The sequence below is a fragment of the Mangifera indica genome, chromosome 11 (genome assembly GCF_011075055.1).
Source record: "Mangifera indica cultivar Alphonso chromosome 11, CATAS_Mindica_2.1, whole genome shotgun sequence".
NCBI lineage: Eukaryota > Viridiplantae > Streptophyta > Magnoliopsida > Sapindales > Anacardiaceae > Mangifera > Mangifera indica.
The window spans coordinates 12,680,651-12,702,650 of NC_058147.1; the positions used below are offsets into that span (position 1 = coordinate 12,680,651).

The 22,000-nt window shown below is 31.9% G+C and overlaps 1 protein-coding gene across 3 annotated transcripts; it reads left to right on the forward strand.

The window, feature by feature from the left end:
- The first annotated feature begins 7,478 nt into the window (after positions 1-7,478).
- LOC123230165 lies at positions 7,479-14,325 on the forward strand. 3 transcript variants are annotated; one of them, XM_044656304.1, is made up of 6 exons: positions 7,479-7,960; positions 9,425-9,469; positions 10,345-10,523; positions 10,623-10,976; positions 11,290-11,805; positions 13,980-14,325. In XM_044656304.1, the coding sequence occupies exons 1-6, from the start codon at positions 7,684-7,686 to the stop codon at positions 14,136-14,138; spliced, it is 1,530 nt and encodes a 509-aa protein (XP_044512239.1). In that variant the 5' UTR covers positions 7,479-7,683; the 3' UTR covers positions 14,139-14,325. The 3 variants fall into 3 exon arrangements, with proteins under 3 accessions (XP_044512239.1, XP_044512236.1, XP_044512237.1); XM_044656301.1 differs by having other exon boundaries at positions 10,345-10,976; XM_044656302.1 differs by lacking the exon at positions 9,425-9,469 and having other exon boundaries at positions 7,480-7,960; positions 10,345-10,976.
- Positions 14,326-22,000: the final 7,675 nt, after the last annotated feature.

The following is a 22,000-nucleotide window of genomic DNA, read 5'->3' on the forward strand; positions in this document are numbered from 1 at the left end:
AATAGGGATGCCTGTCCCTTAAGCGACATATTTAAAAATTTGACCATTGGAAGCATTGCTCAAAGATTGATCAAGCATGAAAAGTGAAAAATGGATAGACACACAACCATGTGCCAAGGACACAAGGCTGTGTATCAAGCTAAAACACGAGGAAAAGTGGTCGTGTATCCTTCTTATACAGTTTTGGGCAAAGTCACCATAGTCAAACAAAATACATATCTGCGTACCAATGACACATGTCACTCTACCTATCATTTACTTATCTTTTCATGTCTAAAACATTTTAAGATTTTGAAGGTGTAAGAAAGGATACTCGTCTTAAAAATAGGGATGCTCATCCCTTAAGCGACACATTTAAAAATTTGACTATTGGAAGCGTTACCTGAAGATTGACCGAGCATGAAAAGTGAAAAATTGAAGGACACATAACTATGTGCCAAGGACACAAGCTCGTGTATCTCACAAATTTTTACAAAAATTATTGGTTTTGATGCTCAATGAATCTATTCTCCCTACCAACAATTTTTTTTTTTTTTTATACTTATGGCCAAATAACACAATTGAAATCATACATTGGGCTTGAATTTATCCAATTGGATAAATCAAACCTTGTATTTTTCACATATAACCCTAATCATTCAAAACTACTTCACTTTAGTCCCTAAGTATCATAAAATATACTTTTGGGTCTAAAAACCTTTCCAAGACTCAAATCCTTTAATCTAAATTTTAGATCATATTAGAATTAAAAAATCCTACGCCTTTAAAGTTTGATTAACTATTTTTTGTGTGTAACCTATACGCTTGCCATAAGTCGATAGTGACCAAATTTCTGTCAAGATTCTAACTTGACATCCATTCAAACACAGACCAAGATTGGAGTGTTAGTATATGACTTCTTAACCTATCAATGATATGGTTACTTAATTTGATTTTTTCATTATATAATATCTCTTTGAGGCTTCCTCAGGTATCTTCGAGTTACGTAGACTAACTTTTGTCAATGACAAAAAATATTGGATAGAGTATTAACTTAATCCTATTATGGCCATAAGTTTAATTAGTCATTGCCATTTGTCAGGGGACTTTAACTGAGATATCAACTCCTGTGGTCGAGAGTGACGAATCCTTTGCTAATCCACCATAACCTTCGTACAAATCCCAATATGGCTAATTATCACCTTTCTATTAATCTTCTTATTAATCTACGTAAGACTAATGTCAAATCATACCAATCCCTATATAAGATGGTCTAATGACCCTAAGTTAAGGATCACATGTACCTTCATTTATTAAAAGGATATATTCCATAGGTACCAAAGTAACTATTTATATAAAATCCTCCTGGCAGGTTAATCTGGTGAACACACTTACAACGTTCATACATATGTTGCATGAAGTTGTTAACAAACAACTTTGACACATCAGAGTTGTCATCATTTTTCAATGAGGTCATTCAATAATATGATAAATTTATCACTATTTACCATTGCCCTTGGGCATGGTAATATCAAAGTTATAATTGTTTTAAGAACAATCACCTAATTGCACATAAGGTTTTTACGATCAAGTGATGAGCATTGATCCCTTTGTCACATTTCAACTATTCTTTGGACATTGTCTAAGCATAAACATATGCTTTATGGATAAAGAATGCCATAGGAATTTACAAATATGAACTTGTATTGTCATGGGAATTGGTTCTAGTGTACTAACTCCAACAATCTTTATGTCTTTAATCAACATAACTTTTTGATTGATCCTCAAATTGTTTCATCCTTTTCCTAATCAACTAGGCATCCTTAATTATCCTTTAAGTCAACTCTGGCCTAAGAGAGTATACTAACACATCTTTTTTACCCAACTCATCCTAGTGTAAAATAGAACGACATCTACTAACATGAAGTGCCTAATAAGGCTTCATCTGAATCATTGCTTGATAATTATTATTGTAGGAAAATTCCACTATAAGCAACATCTCTATCTAATTGGCCCTATGATCCAGGCATATGTTTTTAACATGTCCTCCAACACTTGGTTGGTCCTCTCTATCTAACCATTTGTCTATGGGTGATATGTTATACTAAATGTCAAATTTGTGCCTAATGATGTTTACAAACTTCTTTAGAAAGCTGACACAAACTATGTATTTTTGTTTGATACAATTGTCTTAAACAACCCATGTAATTTGATAATCTCTCTCACATATAATTTCCCTAATTGATTTATAAAGATTATGTCCTTAATAGGTAAGAAATGCATTGTCTTAGTCAATTTGTCAACTATTAAATCCATTAATGAAGTTTATATAGATATGCTCCCACTTTCACTCATGCATACTCAAAGGTTAAAGTAATCTTGATAGCCTCTGGTGCTCAACCTTAACTTGCTGACATGTGAGACATTTGACAACATGCTCAACCATTTTCTTCTTCATACTTGACCACCATAAACTCCTTCTCAAATCTTGAAGCATCTTTACACCCCATGGTAGACAATGTAAAAAGAAATGTGAACCTCTAAAAGAATTTTTTGTCTCAACGCAACTACTGGTGGAACACATAACTTGCCTTTGAACTTGAGAACACCATCATTTATCTAAAATGAGACAATTTTGAACTCTCTAAGCTTCCTACCTACACCAATCATCAACTAACTAAGTAGCCTTGATCTCTTTTAGTAACATGGATTTGATTTCCAATTTGGCTAGAACCCCAATCACAAAGTCAATCTACTTTCAGTCTAGATCTACCTAAATCTCTCTTTGAACCATCAACTGTGATATAAACATTTTTCTTTTGAGGGTGTCTACTATAACATTTGTGTTGTCCAACTCATAGCCTAAAGACCTTTTCAAGACTCAAAACCTTTTATTCAAAATCTAGATTGGATCTAATTTGGATAATCCTATAGTTCTAGAGTTTGATAAACTCTTTATGTGTATGACCCATAGACTTTCTATTAAATTTATAGTATCCAGATTTAGGTTAAATTTGGACAAAAATTAAGATTGGTCTTTAACAAGGCATCATTACCACTCAAACAATAGAGTGTCAATGAATAACTCTAAGCCTTGTTAACTTAAGGTTATGTATAATACAATCCCTTTGTTAACTAACATCTCTCAAGGATAAGATACATATATAGTGTCTATCTTAGGGACTTTTTGATATGAATTGATATCCATCAATGATTGAACGATTCAAAATGGACTTTAACTTGATCTCACTATGGCCACAAATTTGAGTGGCCATCAATATATTTTTTTATACTTAGGAATGTTGAATCTTTTATTAATCCACTATAGCCTTCATACAAATCTCAGTATGGACAATCAACACCTTTATAGTTTCCTTTTCTATAACGACATATTGAGTGGCATCAAAGTATATCCATCTTAGTACGAAACGATCCAATGATCTCAAGTTAAATGATCATGTATACTTGTAAGTTATAGAATGCTTTTCATAGACACTATAGTAACTATTCATATGGAAGTCCTTATATTAGGTTTGTATGATGAACAAGTATACAACGTGAACCCATGTATTATACCAAGTTGTCAACATATAATTTCAACACATGAGAACTATCACTACTTTTTGGTCAAGTGGCTTAACAGTATGATAATCCCATCACCATTTCTTGTGCTCTTGGTCAAAGTAATGTCGGGACTACGTAAATTTCTATAATGGTCACCTAATGTGTATATAGGGTTCCCTTGATTAATCATTTGATCTTATTATCATAGTTTTACCATTCTAAAAGCATGCTAATTGTACGATCATATGGCAAACATATATAATATGAATAATCAATAAATTCCTTTTATTAACAATAAATAAAGTAATTACAAATTACATAAATTTGATTGGCTTCTTGGCATTACCGTAGTACTAGATTTTCCCAATCTAGTCATAAACTAATCGGTACTTGTAAAATAAGCAAGAATGACAAAATCTTAAAAAATGAATAACAAACAATAAAAATAAAAAATACTTTAAAAAAACCCTAATCTAGCAAGATCATGAATTATATTAATATTAACTAATGCCAACCCTGACAATGACACCAAATACTTATTGCATCTCACTCATAAGTGCATGAGTCGTAAAGTAATACCTAAGATATCAATCTCATAAGGATTGGGAGTTAACTACTACTTTTTCTTGCAACCTATGTTAGCTAAGGTAACCGACTTTAATGCTAAAGGAAATATTAAACTAAACTAACTAGATTAACTACCAACTAATTAATTCAACTAAAGAAAACTTCATACTATTAACTGAACTTCACTTAATGATAGATTATAGGGCTTAAGACTTCACCAACAATCCTACAAAAACTTATAGTTTAACTGTATGTTTTATGATCATGATGTAATGATGGTTGATTATTCTATTTTGCCATAATTCCTCTCTTGAGATTGATTAAGTGTGCAAGCATTAAACAAATGCCTACTCTTGTAACACTCTATTGATACAAACACTTTAAGTTCTATGAAAATCAATTATTCTACAAGGATTCTAATCAATATCTAGAATTAAATCTCCAGTTTTAATGGATGCATGAACTAATTATGCACCTATCTCTCAATAGTCTACATAAACTAACAAACATGCATGAAATCAAGACCTTCACTTAATGTAAGACATATTATGCTCATCCATTAAATCAAAACAATGATGATAAAAATATATTAATAACAAAAATAAATGTACTACAAGTTCATGCGGATTGGAGAATCCCTCTTGACCCCTAGGTAAACAAATTAGCCACTCATTGTTAGCACAAAACCACAACACAAATATTTAGAATAGCACATATTGAATTCAACATAAAGAGCAGAAGAATCCCAATTAACATGCGACTCATACTGCTTGAATTCTCATTTTTGTCCTTTAGTCCAATTACTTAGTTGTGTTCTTGTGTTAAAAATTATTCATAATAGCTTGCAAAATTCTAGAAAACAGAAGTAAACATCTACTTGCAAGAGTTGACCATGTCTTTAATTGAATGAATAGTTCCTTTTATAACAAGGGTTGACAACTTTTGTAAATCTAAGAATTATGGATTTACTGGATTCTACAAATCTTCACTAAATTTGTCTTTCCTTCTAGCATCCATATTTGATTCCTTGTAGGACTCGTAGCTCTCATGCACTAAGGATTTCCAGTTTCCTAATACACTTTGGTTTCCTTAAGCAATTTCTGTGTTTCCATATCCTTCTCACACATTTTCATTATTCTGCTGGCATTTCCTATAATCATTGGAATAAGAACTAAATTGAGGAAATAACACAAAATTAATCATAAACCTAATTAAATCTACCTAAAATTTACAACTCTAAACTGAAAAATATATGCAAAATGTGTATACAACACATGATTGAAAGGTTAACGATTTATTATGCATAGAGTAAATCACATTTGAACATTGTGATTTGGACCTTTGCTAATGAGAAAATATGGATCCAATAATATTATAATCGATGTCTTACTCATTGTTGGATCTAAGTGATGTCATAGTAATAATTCAATTGTTTAAAAGCTAGAATGCAATTTGTGGAAGTTGAATCTGGGTATAATTGCAAATATAGTGAATCACCTAGAGATGTATGAGATATATCAAATATGGTGAATTTATATCTCTCCAAATGTGTCTTAATATTTAAAAATAAATATTAAGGACATTTGAAGGCCTAATTAATATTTATTAAAAGATTAAGCCAAAGGTGCAATTAAAGAGTTGGATTAGGATAATGATTGCTCTCATATAAATAGAAACATTTATCTTAACCTATCAAGGTTTTAGAAACCTTAGCCGCCCATCCTAGAAGGAAGAAGTTCTCTCAAAACTTTCACTCCTCATTCATCAATCCTTAGTGATCTAGCAATCACTTATGCCTCAAACAAACTTAATATTGTTGTATGGTCATGGCTGCCTCCTTGAGGGCAATTAGAGGCCTTACTACATTATTTAGGCTAGTGAAAGTGTTTGAGACAAATTCAGGGTGGATTCTGCTTTGAAGGAGTCGTCAAACGCGAGTTTGTAATCGGAAACTCTTTTTTTATATTTATAACAACCTTTAGATCTTGGGCATAGGGTTTTGTGGTCCAAAATTCTTTATTTTGTACCTTATTTTGCTCCCAATGTTGATTATAATTTAGATCACGAAAACCCATTATGTAATTAAATCATTGGAGTACAATGGTTTTTCAATAATGAGTGTGAGGTGTTCTAATGGAAGAACACTCTAACTGAATTTAGTAGCTTGACCGCGTAAAACATGTTGTGATCTTGATTTTCTTTTGAGGGGGATATAGGGAAAGTGTTTTGATTGAGATTGAAAAAAAATGTTTTTGATGAAAAACAAAAAGAGTTTTCTAAGGGGCCTCCTTCTAACGCATATATTGTTTATGGTAAAAATTCTACCAATGAAAAGTACATAGAATTAGAGGTGTAATTCTATGCAATAAAAAATAATGAATAAGGGATTTTCAAAGTGGTTGGGCTTGTTGCCCAGAAGTTTATATCTAATATTATATTATTGATTGTCTGGTGAAATTTCAGTAGAGAAACAATATGGGATACAAAAAGTATTGCTCATTCACCTATGTACAATATTGTATTTATAAGATAAGAAGAAAGAATAGTAGTGTAATTATATAGAAAGATTCATCTAACCCTATTACATTGAACTTATATATCTAATTAATTATATTGATTGTATTAATTAGAATGATTGAAGATAATTGCCATCTTATAATGATATAGAAATTGAAGGTTACACTACGAAAAAATAAGGTATGAAAATGACATATTAAAGACATTATTGAAACATTTGAAATTGAATACTTTCCTATAAAAGGGCTCCTACCTATATTTTAACTTGATATATGAGTAAATGACATGTTTAATTACTATTCTTATAACTAATTATTTGTTATATAATGTTTGTGTTTTATCACTATTTGTATAATTAATCATTTATTATTTAATGACTAGACGTTTCCCTAATACAACTTTGGTGCATTTGGTTAAAAATAAGTCTAATAATTGAACTTTATCAAATGTATAAAAAGAAATATAAATGTTTGTTCAAAATCATAAATTTTATTATAAATCATGAATTTTGTAATTCTCGATGATTGTGGATTGTTGTGGTGTAGTTTTTTGAGAAATTAATATATTAAAAAATTATATTATATTTTTATTTATTCAAAAGAATTTTGTCTATATTAAGTTTTTTTTTATCATCTGTATAACATCATATAATATATATGTGATAAATTGTGAAAGTTATCCCATTTAGGTTAAGTTTAACAGTTGATTTTAAAAGACATGTAAACATAGAGTGCTCCGGAGCAAGGCAGAAAAATTGTTCTCTCACATACTATAGAGGGTACAATATGTCATTGCGCCACTTCACAATATCCAGATTCACTTGGCCGCAACAAAAAGTTTTGCTTGAAAGCAAAACCATCTCTCTGTTCACTACTCTACAGCATCCCATTGATCTCTTGTCACCATTTAGATTATGGACTAACCCAAACAGAAAGCAACCCTTTTCCTACATAATACAACCATGCCCACGCGCTGTTGTAGCGAGTGTAACAAACACCACACTCTTCTTATTACCGCTTATCCTCTCTCCTCAAATTCAGCATTTGCAAAACACAAATGGGTTGTCGCTTTTCAGAATTTTTGCTTCTTCTAATACTTGTTTTGCAGAGGTTATTCGTTCCTAATTTGGCTTCTAATGGGCTTAACACAAATGGGTTATGGACAAATGGTGAGTTAGTATCAGCAATAGGGGACCCTGCAATGAGGAATATAAATGTGAGAGTTGCTTTAGAAGCTTGGAATTTTTGCAATGAAGTGGGGTTTGAAGCTCCTGGAATGGGCAGTCCTAGGTTAGCTGATTGTGCCGATTTCTTCTGCTATCCTGTTTCAAATGGTACTTTTTTTAAATTCATTATTATTATTATTATTCTTATTAATTGGTTCAGTGTTTCGATAAATATACGAAACTTTAGCGTGTTTTAGCAAGGTTTTAGAGTTGCTTTTGATGAACATTTTCATGATTTTAGGAGTTCTTCTAGTGAGTGAATGAAATCTTCTTTGATTAGTTGATATTGATTATTTTTGTAGAATTAATTTGGAAGTTGGAGTAAGTATAAGTAATTTAGTTGTAAAATTGCTGGTACAAAGATGACATACTGGTTATGTCAACTGGTAGTTTTAAATTTTTTTAACTGGCTAAGTTTTTGATAAATTTAGGAAGTTTAGAGAGGTTTATCACGGTTTTAGAGATTGGCTTTGTAACATTTTCATTATCATAGGAAGTATATCAAGGGCGGTGAACAAAAATTTCCGGTTAAATTATGTGTGAAATTTTAGTGACTCATTTGTGAACTGTGATTAGTTAATATCAATTATATTTTTCTGAATAATATAGCAAATGGAGGAGGTATATAAATGTAACATCTCCTTGGCAAATCTTACATTAACAAAATATGAGAGAGATGTTGGATATATTTGGGTATCTCACATCATTTAGGAATGATAGGAGCAAATTGATCAAATAGTCGGTGAACTCTTAAGTTGTCAACATGTGTTCCGGGTTGCGATGGATTGTATTTAAAATGAACAATATTTTGATAGTGTGTCAGGTTGTTGAACTAGCATGATATGAATGGTGTGTTTTCTTAAACTATAAGGGGTTCTTTGCTGACAAAGTACATGAGAGATGTTGGATATGTATGGAAATGTAACACACTTGGGCATTGAGTCTTGTAACAGTATGTTAATATAACTCACTTAAACAAATCTTATATTGACAAAATACGTGAGAGATGTTAGGTATGTATGAGAATATAACATCCGTAGATAAATAAGGTAACACCTTTAGGTAAATCCCACATCAATATAGAACGAGAAAGATATTAGGTATGTATGGGCATCCTACATCATTTGGGAATGATAAGAGAAAATTTGTTCAATATCTGGTAAGTTTCTAAGTTGTTCAGACGCATTTAGATTGCAAAGCTTAAAAATAAAACCTTGACAAAATATGTGTCTAAAGTAGATAATATTTTAATAGTGGATTGGGGTGTTCTGTAAAGAATGTGATTTATCAGTTTTTTCTTTTTTCTTTTCTGTTTTGAAATTAGGATTACTTGTTATGTTATGTTTCAGAAGAATAGGAGTGTCTGTCTCTAAGTTACATTATGTTTCAGGAATTGGAGTGACTGTCTGTAAGTTTGGTTCCGATAACTAAGGATTTCAATTTTTTATGAGTTGTTAAGAGTGATGCTCAATCACCTTTATGAATTACTGAATTTAGGTTGATGCTTGTGATTTTTTTTTTATTTGCTATGTCATTGATTTTTATGGGTCTTTCCTTTTCTTTGTTTTGTAGAAGTGGTAACTAACCTTTTTGATTTGATGCATAAAGGTTTACCAGGTCAGATTTTTATTAGCAAAATTTCTACTCTTGCCTATGGTATTGTGATTTTCTTAACTCTATTGCAGTGTCTACATTATAGTTTATCTGTTGATGTCTACAAATTTAACTTCTGTAAATTGGGGACAGTTTCTTTGTGCTTTTGTTACATATTTTTCATTAAATCTGAGTTTCTTTCTATCTTTTTTTATTAAGCTATCTGCTAGTAATAACCTCCAAAGTTTTGTTTAATCAGTTCTGTGTTGATGCATTTAAATTGCATTAAATTTCTTATGATTGCGTTCATTCTGTGTTATAATCACAATCATCAATCCCTACCTCCATAAGTGTCACTTTCTCGTCTGTCATTATATCCACTGCTCAACCTCATCCTCCCATCTCTAGTCCTTTTTGCTTCATGCATCCCGAACATAAACTCTTATGTCTCAGGCATTTTGGAAAGCACATTTATTGACTCAGACTTCCACTATTATACATCACGAGGGGTCCCATTTATTTGACACTTATGTCACTTTCTTGGTCATCACTGTAACTTATTGTCGCTGGTACAAGAAACTCCAGGCTACCCTTACTCTCCACATATAGTCTGACATTATTTTATCTATTGATGTCAACTTGTCTGTGAACATATGGTTTCGATGTTTACGTCTGTGCTGACTTCATTCTCCTCGAGAGTTTTTATTTGAACTATGTTTTGTTGATGCATGAAATTTGGTTCATCTTGTGGCTTAGGAAAATCAGTGCTTTAGGGCCTCATTTATAATCTAGCTGAATCAAATTAATGTAGAATATCTATGTTTTTGAATGTTAAATAGTGAATCAAACTCTTTCAATATCTTTTCAACCAGTTTGCTATCTGTATGTCAAATTTTCAGATTCTCTCTATCGCAGCAAACTTGGTAATTGGTCAAAATGTGGACTATTTCATAATGTGAAGGAATCTGACAATAGCTTAAAGAGTGGTGATAAGTTTCCAGTAGCTGATTTTAATTCCTCCACAGATCCAGACCTTTTTGCTGTGGAAAAGGAACTGTACCTTGGTTCTCTATGTGAGGTGCATGAATCAGCAGAACCATGGCATTTTTGGATGTTTATGCTAAAAAATGGAAATTTTGACAAAAATACTACTCTTTGTCCCGAAAATGGAAAACAGGTGAAGAAAATAGTGACTGACAGAAACTTTCCATGTTATGGCAAAGGATGCATGAATCAGCCACTTATCTACCACAATTATTCTAGAGTGTTTAATGTTCGTGACCAAGTGATATCTTTGACAGGAGGATTTTATGGAACATATGACCTTGATGTGGACTTTAGCAAAGGTATAGGGAATAACTCCTTCTTTTCAGTCTCTTGGAGAAGAGATATCAGCACACAGAAATGGATTTTCTCACACAAGTTAACAACCTCTGCAAAGTATCCATGGCTTATGTTGTATCTCCGTGCCGATGCAACAAAAGGGTTTAATGGTGGTTACCACTATAATGGCCGTGGCATCATGACCAAGGTTTGCTGCTTATATCTCTAATGTTTCTGAAAGATACACATTTTGTTGGCCTTTAAACATGTTTATTTACTACACTCTTCATAGAACATTAATTACCCCTATGGTTGGGATGCTATACTTTTTGTCTATAATTTTTTATTTTTGCAAGATTTGTTGAAATTTTTTTGATATATTACACATGTATTTAGCTTATCAATTCTTTTCTTTCTTTTTTGGCCAGACTAGACAGTGCAAGAGAATGTATGTTTATACAAGTTTTTCAAGTCATTCCTCAATAGCATAATACTTATATTAATCTCATTTCTTCTCTCAGTTGCCAGAGTCACCAAATTTTAAGGTTAGATTGACTCTTGATGTTAAGCAAGGAGGAGGATCAAACAGTCAATTTTATCTCCTTGATATAGGAAGTTGTTGGAAGAACAATGGAGAACTGTGTGATGGTGATGTTCTGACAGATGTGACTAGATACAGTGAGATGATAATTAACCCAGCTACTACAAGCTGGTGTAGCCCAGATAATCTTGTCTCTTGCCCACCATATCATGTTAGTCCCTCTGGTGAGATAATATATAGAAATGAGACATCTCGCTTTCCATATTCTGCATATCATCTCTACTGCGCCCCGGGAAATGCTGAATATCTGGAGAAACCATATGATATTTGTGACCCATATAGCAATCCACAAGCACAGGAACTTGTACAAATTCTTCCACATCCTGAATGGGCAGTTCATGGCTATCCTGAAAAACAAGGAGATGGATGGATTGGAGACTCTAGGACTTGGGAACTTGATGTTGGGGCCCTCTCAAGTCGGTTATACTTCTATCAGGTACCTTTGTTCCTTCAACAGAAATGTCATATCAAAGTTACTTAAAATGTCTAGTTTAGCTCCCATTTGTCATTGTTTCTCTTGTTAAGATTTGAGGTGTCAATGGGAGGGAAATGACTGCTGATTTTTAGACCTGGGCAATTGCCCCAGACCAAACCTGACTCAAGCTCCCAAGGCCTAGTCCATTGACTAGTTTAAGATCTTCAGGTGAAGGTCAAACAAAAGCATTTCTTGTGGCAGCAGTTGTTTCAAGTCTTCACAGGATACAATTGGCTCTAAAAGACCCTGAAAAAATATAATTACATCTTAAAATTAAAATGTGATTTTGAAAATTTATTTAGATTTTTCAAAGTCTTTCGGAGCCAATTGTAAACTTTGAAGATGTGAAACAATAGTTGCAATTTATTAAGTTTTTGTTTGACCTTTGCCTGGAGATCCTGAATCATTTCAAAGAATGTATAAAATGAGAGAAAATTAATGAAATTGAAGAGAGTTTGAGAGTTGAGAGTAAGAATGTTGTATAAAAAAGGAGATTACAATGTTTTGTGAAGAATGAAAGAGGTTTGGGGTATTTAAATTTATAGGGCGTGGGGGGAAGTGCTTAAAAAAAAGGAAAGAAACCTCTTTTTAACATTTTCCCCGCCAATAGTCAATTTGGTCATTGAAATAAATATATATTTTTAAAAATTGACTCATAGGAGCAAAATTGTAGTTTTATTTAAATTCTTTTTTATTTGGTCGTTGGTCCTTGTTTGGGCCCTAAGACCAAGCCTTGGGCTATCTGCCCAGCTTGGGTCCAGGCCCCTTATCATCAAGTTCGGATTGGCCTGTGTTCGCCTTTTTCAAAGCCCAGGCTATTCGCCCACCTCTAGTGATTACTACCTTTTTTGTGTTTGTTACTTTAGGCACTAGAAATCATATAACTATGAGTAATGTTATGTGCACATAATTTTAAGTACACAATTAGTGTTAAAGACTCAAATAAAAAGAGTCTCACATATAATAAAATTGAATAAAGTGAGTGATATATAAGTGTGTGGATTGGATTTTAACAAAAGTCAATTGGTTTTGTGTAATATGAGTTTCAATTTTCATACTTGTATGCCTAATATATTTTCGATATGGTATTAAAGCACAAGTCAAATGACTGGTCTAACAGCTTAAAATGTTCTTAAATATAAATGACAACACACCCAGTCAAAAACTGGTTGAGCCAAAACGGCGGATCTAATAGCCTATGAGGGTTGTACTTGAGTAAGAGTGTTATGGTGATTGCATTTGAGTGGGGGTGTCGGAGACTCAAATAAAAATAGAGTTTTACATATAATAAAATTGAGTAAAGTGAATGGTAAATAAGTGTGTGGATTGGATCTTAACAAAACCAATTGGTTTTGCGTAATATGGTTTTTAATCTCTACATTTGTAAGCCTAATATATTTCTGACAATTAGGTATACAGATAACATGTCATCATGTGATTGAGTGTTATTTTATCATTAATTAAAAATCATTAAATCACATGATAACACATTATTTGTATATCTAATTATATATTCAAAACTGTATACATATAATTTTATTGTATAACTATATTTACCTATAATGAGTACTAATTTGAGTATCAATAATAATGTATTGTCATGTGATTGAGTACTCATTAATAATTTGATGTAACATTACTACATTAGAAATTTTCAGTGTGCATGCTTGTAAATTTCTTCATGAGAGAGTATTTTAAAGATGAATTCTCAGCTCAGGAACCAGAGTCAGCTGTTGGATGAACCCGGGGGTAGTGTACTGTACTTGGGAGGGAGAATTGAAACCAAAGTATTTGAGTAGTTATGGACAGATGGACCTCTGATCAAGCTCTTAAGATCAGTTCGAGCCCATCAAAATATACCTCTTTAAACACTTTCTGAAATTATTCATGATATCTTCTCTCTCTATATATTTAATTCCCCAACCGTAGAGAAATCATAGAAAATCTCTTTTGGCTCCAATTTATTATCCTGTTACATGGAGTAGCAAGGATAATGTAGATCTGAAGGCTATTATCACTTAATCAATTCCACCAATTTTATTTGTTACTTTATTGTTATGTTTAGATTAGTTGTTTCATTTTATGAACATTGTTATTTGTTCTGCAATATTGATTTGCAACTGTCATTGCCACAGGATCCAGGAACAAAACCAGCGAGGCGCGTCTGGTCTTCAATCAATGTTGGTACAGAAATATATGTCAGCCAGAATGGGGAGACTGCAGAATGGACTGTAAGTGATTTTGATGTACTGGTTCCCAAGGGTGATAACTATTATGGTCATAGCTCTTACTGAGACTTCCCCAGTCCTTATTCTTCATATGTAAAAAATACAAGTAAATGAAAATGTACAAATGATGCAATTCCACCATGAATATCCATAATAGGGTAGCTGCATTTCTACTGTAAATGATATTTTATGATAAATAACAAATACTACTGTAAATGAAGTATATGAAAAATAACAAGGGCTTTGTCTTCAATCTGAACTCCTTGATTTTATTCTTTTGTATTTTCTTGTTATATAATACGATTGCTGTTCACTTATACTCTTCTCCTTGCTGAACTTTAAGAGATAACCAATGATAAAATAAGTAGTGGGAGCATGAAGCTTAGGTATCTCGAAATTTCAGTTCTGAAATTTAAGTCGCTTAACTGAATTGTGAAAAATGAAATTTTCACTATATTCGCAACCGGCCAATATACCTGACTAGGAATGTATAATAAACATATGGCTGTGTTACCATGACCAATTGTATTGCATAACAGATGAAATACAATGAAGAAACAATCTGGGAAAATGGTAATAGTTCAAACCATTGAGTGAGCTTAATCAACGTCTTTAGTTTCAGCTATCACGAGCAAAATCCTCAAACCTGCTTATTCATGCCATCTTATTCTGATGAGAACTGGTTATTTTCATCAGCAAAGAGTAGGGCATTGAGTTCAAATCTCTTTGGCAAATCAAGATTAAACAAAAACCAGCCACCACAAACAAGAAGATCCACACGACCCTCAGCTATAGCATTAATCCCATCTTCCTGGCCATATACCCCATGACAAGAGAATTACCATTAAAAGTCTTTGTCATGTGCACTAAACTTTGAAGACTTAACACATTTTCTCCAATTGTTATCATTCTGGGTTCAACCATATGGCAGTAGAGAATACCAACTTGTAGCCCATGAATCTCAACTCAATATAAACCTACGAGGCAAATGGACAACATTAGCAACAAAGGAATGGTTACAGGATTGTGATTACTCATCATTCCATCAACTTCTCTGAAAAAAAAAAAAAGAAATTATCGGCCTCAACAGCATTCCTTGCAGCAAGCCTGAAATCCTTCACAATTTGAAAGATTTCATCCGCCCTTAGCTGCCACTGCCTTGAATTCGAGGCATCAATAAATTGTAAGTGCTGGAGATTGGAGCTTGGCCATTTGGCTGAAAATCTGCATAGAAAATGCGGGAGAACCAACAAAGAACCAAATAAAACAAGCGTTGGAAACATTTAAACTCATCAAATTCACATTCTATAATTATTGTAAACATATATTCGGAGTACTAGGCTTCTACTTCGTGACAATAGCAATCCGTATACTGCACGAGGTGTTGAGGTGAATCATTTCATGACCTCATTTGCCCGATTTCTACATTTCATTGGGAGACATCTTCGCTATGTTTCTGTGCTTAGGAATTTGGGAGAAGAGGAAGCACAAAAAAGACTTCTCTATAAAATAAAATTCGTCTTTTTTGGGAAGGCAATTTGGACATTTAAATAAGGGTCTAATTGCCACCACAGCAATTGCCCTTTAGCAGTTAAGCAAACCGAGTCGAGTCAACCCATTATAGGTGGACTCAAACTCAATACCTCCCACTTATACATGATGAAAGACTTGAACCAAATATTTAGGTACAAAAATCTCATACAGTAGTACGTCTCATACTCGCAAATGTGTTGTGCGACCTCGCGAGCAACCTACACTTGGGAGCTAAATACTATGCATCAATTAGGAATAGCATAGTCGTTTCAACCCAAATAAAACAAAATAAAACGTTAGGTTTGCAATATTCCAGACTTACTCGATAACACTAGCTCCTTTTAATCCCTCATTTATTATTGTATTATTTTCCTATATATCTATTATCAAGTGTATTCTCCCATATGAGTGGCATGATCAATCGACAAATACACACAAATAATATATAAGTCTTCCTCTTTTACTTGAAATTTTCAATTTAAATTTAGTTGTTTTTCTAGTAATATTCTATAGACTAAATTGTGTATAACCATAGGTGCTAAGCTAAGATAACAATACTAAGAGTAAACATTGAACAACAACAAAAAGTCAAAGGGTACCAACATGAGATAATCTTCATAAAGTCTCATCTAGTGAAGAAGCAGATATTTATCATCTCACTATTTCAACTAATTGTCTTACTTATACTCACATAGTATGAATCATGTATTACAGTATGTATTCTCTACAAATATCATTACAAACATTATACAAATTTTAGTTCAGTTGCTACACCAAATGTCTAGCTTGAGTTTTTAATCATCTTCACACTTTTAGATATTTACCCATATTAAGAACTCACATATAACATTTACAAGTTATTTAGACATGAAAATCCAAAACGGTTATTTTCAAATGTATCTATTCATGACCTCATCTTACTCTATCATCAAGGTGACATTTTTTCTTTAACAAATTTTTTCTCAAGAAATTTGTCTTTCATTGGCACGTTCTCTTAGTGCCACATTTCTTAGGAATAATATCTCATCTTTGCTCGCTCCCTGAGTGCCAAAGACAATTGTTTGTGTGAGTGAGCCAATTTCTAACTCGTGCGATATTATAATCGTATTGAGCTAAAAACGATGTATATGTAGTGAAAACCCAATAATTTTGGAATGCAAGTTCAAATATAAAATAAACTTGAATTCATGGTTTTTGACATTGTGTCATTAATACAATATATAAGCTCAACAACTTATTAATCACAATATACACAATCCAAGAGATTTAACGTGTAAAATATACATTTCTTGAAAAAATCTTGGTCAAAAGATCAGTGCCCATACAATACGTAAAATTATATTGTACGTTTATTCTTAGAAATGATGTCTCTTAAAATATTGTAATTAATATCGATATGTTTAGTGTATTCTACAAAACTTGAGATCTTTTATGAAAGCTATCTCATCTTGATTATTTTAAAAGATAACTATTGCTCTGATAATATTGTCCTATTTATCAAGATTCATAAAGAATTTTCTTAACAAAACAATTTCATCCACAATTATGAATAAGGTTGCACATGTCTGTTTTTTACCACTCTAAAATATGGGCCTTTTTGGAATAAGAAAATATAACCAGAAATTGATTTGCAATGGTCTAAATTACCTCCTCAACTAGCATCTCAATAGTCAATCAAACATAAATTCAATCTTTAATCACATGAACAATTATCCACGGAGCCTTCTAGATATATCAATATCCTTTTAACAACCTTTCAATGCTCTTTTTTAATATTGATTCATATAAACTAATTAGCCCGACAACAAAAATAAATGCATGGGCATGTATGCACCATGACATACATAATACATCTGATGACATTTGAATAGGTAGTTATTGACATTTCTCTAGTCTCATCTTAAGTTTTGAGACATATCTCTCAGCTCAATAATTCGTCATTTGACACAAGAGTGTCAATGGGTTCACAGTTTACCATATTGAATTGTTCTAAAATCTTTTGAACATTATGCTCTTGTGACAAAGTCAAAAGTTTCTTTAAACATTCCCTTTAGATTTTAATTCCCAATATGTAATTTGTTTACCCACATCTTTCAGGTCAAAAGCATAGACAACAATTCTTTGATGATCATCACTTATTTCAAATCATTTCTAACAATCTACACATCATCACACTTAGAGATAAAATTGCAAATATATTATTAGACTTTGTCACATAGACATAGTGGTCTTAATTAATCATCTTAAAGCCATAAGAAATTAAGTCTTACAAAATTTTAAGTACTATTATTTGGATGACAATTTTAAGCCATGTAAGGTTTTTAAAGCGTGCACACTCTGTGCGTCTAACCTATAACAACGAGATCTATATGTCTTTTCATACAGATTTCTTTATCAAGCATTGCCTAGTTGGAAAAACTACTAGAAAATACATTTGACTAAGTTTTAAGAGATTAACTTTTTTTGCAATTTATATACTTAGGTATATGTGTTTCCTATAAATGTAAAGTTTGAAAAGGTATCTCATATTTCATTACTTGTGTTGATGACTATACTCAATTTAATTTTGTCTATTTGATCTCTTATGAGTCAAAAGTAGTAGACTGCTTTAGAATTTATGTATAATTGAGGTTCAGAATCAATTAGACAAAATGGATAAGGTGTTTTAAGAACTGATCGAAGTCTTGAGTATTTGTCTAAAAAGTTTGAGGAACTAAGTAATGAAAAAGGAATAGTATGACAACTAATAATTTCAAGAAGTCTATAATAAAATGGTGTAATGGAGAAGAGTAATTGAACTCTATTAAAAATGGTAAGATTAATGATGGCATAAACAAAACATCAACGTCACTTTGTGATGATATGACGTTAACTGTTGCCTATATACATAATCAAGTGCCTACTAGATCAATTGTTTCCACTCCCTATAAGTTATGGATAGGTAGGAAACCTGAGTTAATTTATTGCAACTTTAGTTGTTAGTAGTGTTCATCCATAATTGTTCCAATGAGTTTGAAAAACTAGGACTAAGATGAAAGGATTGTATCTTTATTAGATATGCTAACCACTCCAAAGGGTATGATTTCATTAAGAAGGATTCAGTTGGAAAATTAACTGAAATTGTATCAAGAGATATTACATTCATAGAGGATATTTTTCCTAATAGGAATGATATTGAAAAAAGCTTCATCTATATGAGATGAAAGAGGAATACGCATAAGTACATCTCAACGACCATTAGTTAAGCCTTAAGAGATAGTACTTATACTTATTCCAACTAGTCGGAGTAAATACAATTGAGCTCCAACCTATTTTGGATTGTAGGAGCAATGATTCTTAGTTGCTTGTTTCATCCATCTCAAATTAGTGGGAGCATTAAGATTAAGCTTCAATTTATTTCGGACAGTGGGAACAATGATCCTCAATTGCAAAAGAATGGGCGTCTAAAAGTACTATAGTAACATTTTAAATTGAAAAATTTTCATAACCATTCCCTAAGATGTTGAAGAACCTAAAATCTTATAAGAAGTTAGCTCATCCATTGATAAGGACAAATGGTAAGATGCATTAGAAAAAGAGGAGAAATATATAGAAATAAACCAAGTATAAAGTTTAGTTGACTTACCATTAGTTCAAAAACCCATTAGGAACAAATTGATCTGAATTAATCATAAGGCGAATAACTTAACAAATAGTTATAATTTTGTCTTATGGTGAATAACTATACCCAATAAGAAGGTATAGATTGTAAAGAAAAAGTTTTTGCCAATTATAAGATTTACTTCAATCTATTTTATTCTAGTTGTAATAACATATTTGGATTTAGAATTGTATAAGATGAATGTCAAGACAACTTTCCTTAATGGAGATAGGTCTACTTATGTGAAAGTTGCTAATAAACTTTCATAAACTAATCTATTTAATCCATCTTGACCAACTTGCCCTAACCTTACATGTCATATATTTGTATTCACATCCATACATATAAGAGAAGCAAATAATGAAAAACTAACATTATCATAATAAAGTTGACTAACACCTTATAACCATTCAATAACAAACCAAATCTATAGAAATCAATTCTATTACATTTTGATAAAACACCCATAGAAATTCAAATTATATTCTAGTTTAAGAAGAATAAGTACTTTAACCAAAATTATTTGGAGCATATTGGATTTCATATAGATATAAGATTCGACCACTTTGTAAAACTCATTTGTTCATTATTATCCCTCTTACTTTAGCCCTTATGTTATTACCTATATAAATCCAACTCACATTTTTTGGAATTCGACAAAAATCCAATAAAGCTCTTCTATCATAAGCTACTTGATCGATGACTTCTAAGTCCATAATCCATATAAGATAATACTCAATTACTATTATAGTACTAGAAACTAAAGTTTTATCACTTTATGTAAAATGAGATACTCAATTAATATCATTTTCAACTCTATTCATTCCTCTCTTTGCTTTTATTGCAACTATTTATCTTGTTTCTGTCTTTTCTTCTACTATGTTCGCCACCCCTCTCATTTTAATTCCATGTTCTTGTTCTTTGAGCCTTATAGGATCTTTTCCCCTTATTTAGACTTAAGCCACTTACTTTTAAAACCATAAACAACTTTTTGAACTTGGCTCTGCAATGTTTGCATGAGTACTTGGTCTAACTACCTCAAAAAGGTTTGTCCTCTAGTTCTATGTGACGAGAACTATCAACAAAAGTCATTATATTCTCATTATAGGAATAAATCATTCTACTTCATGGACCTATTGTTCATTTATCTAGTTGTGCCTAGCTGTCTTCAATTCCATAATCATATTTGATATTCTATCAAATTTAACAATCAACTACTTTTATTCAGTGACTGCAGTTCCTTTAAACTTTTCTATCGAAACCATACTTATGGCATTTACAATTAAACATTACTGGTACTCATATACCAGATCATTATTTATGGAACTAGTCAAAATATCATGCGAAGTGAGTCTTGCTTTTTACGTGTGTGTATACGACATCCAAAGCCTTTTTGCTCATCTAGGATATCAAGCATTTTTAAATGCCATACATTGTAATTATCCTTATTTAGTATCATTCTCATTCAAATTAGTTATTATATATTAGGATGTTATGGTTAATTAGATCATAGATACATATATAAGACACAACTTAATCAACGCAACCAAATACGCATCAATTGTCATAATTACTTATTAAAATTTAAAATATCAACATAAGACATAGAATCAAAAGTTCACTATGTTCTCAATCATCTTCTATCACTCAAATGCTTGACATTTTAAAATTCAATTTAATTACACTAATATTAATTCTAGATGAAACTTTTATTAAATTCTACCAATATCAGAATTCTCATATCTAACATATATAAAAGATGATACAACAAATGCATAATTTATTATTACTAGGACCATTTCATCAACTTGTAACATTCTTAGAGTTACTTTATTCATGATAAAGTCTCCATGTCATTTGTGATAGATCAAATATCTCGCATTTTATTAATTTAGGAATAACGTCAAAGTGGTGGATTTTCTCACATATATTACTATGCATCACTTTTTAGCAAGCTGTAATGTATCAACTCAGTCTAAAATATTTTTGAATTCTTGTTTTAAGTAAGATCATTAATTATAGGGCTAATGATCATGCATGAATATGATTAGGCTATACATTATCTCTTTTCCAATTTAAGAAAGTACGACTGATCATATATATATAATACCAACATTTACCATTAAATTATCAGATGATCACATCATATACTTAATGCGATAATCCCTAGTAAAAAATCTTACACGAATCAGAAACATGTGTTTTGAAACGCTTGTATGTGTTTTCATGAGTCAAAATGATGTATTACATGCTTTTACATGTCGTAGGACCCATAAAATACATTCTATGCACAAATCTGAGCATCACACAATTGCCACAAGTCAAAAATGGGTTTCACACACTTAAACGGGTTGAAATAGTGTCTCAAGCACTGTCACTTGCCAAAACGTAGTCTTATATGCCTTCACACACCGAGTCAACGTCACACATACCTTTACACATCAAAAAGTACATGCATGTGAGTTCATATGCCAGGAATAAACCACACACATCAAAAGAGATCTTTCACATGCCTCCACATGTCAGGAAAGGTCTCTCATGCACCTCTATGCACTTATATACACCGAAAGACAGTTGTTAATAAGTGATCGGTCAAACTTTAACTGTTGAACAATTTACTGACTTGGGTGGGCATTGATTGATTTAGTTTCAATTTGGTTGACCATGAGTTGACTCGTTGACCAATAGGTTTGGGTAAACCATTGACCAAACAAGTCTAGTAATCGAGTTTTCCCAACCCGACTCAACAAAAAAT

Coding starts and splice junctions, on each gene's coding strand:
- LOC123230165 (XM_044656301.1), top strand. CDS start 7,684: ATGGGTTGTCGCTTTTCAGAATTTTTGCTTCTTCTAATACTTGTTTTG. Junction 9,470..10,344: donor GATGCATAAAGGTTTACCAG/GTCAGATTTTTA, acceptor TCAAATTTTCAG/ATTCTCTCTATCGCAGCAAA. Junction 11,806..13,979: donor GTCGGTTATACTTCTATCAG/GTACCTTTGTTC, acceptor TCATTGCCACAG/GATCCAGGAACAAAACCAGC.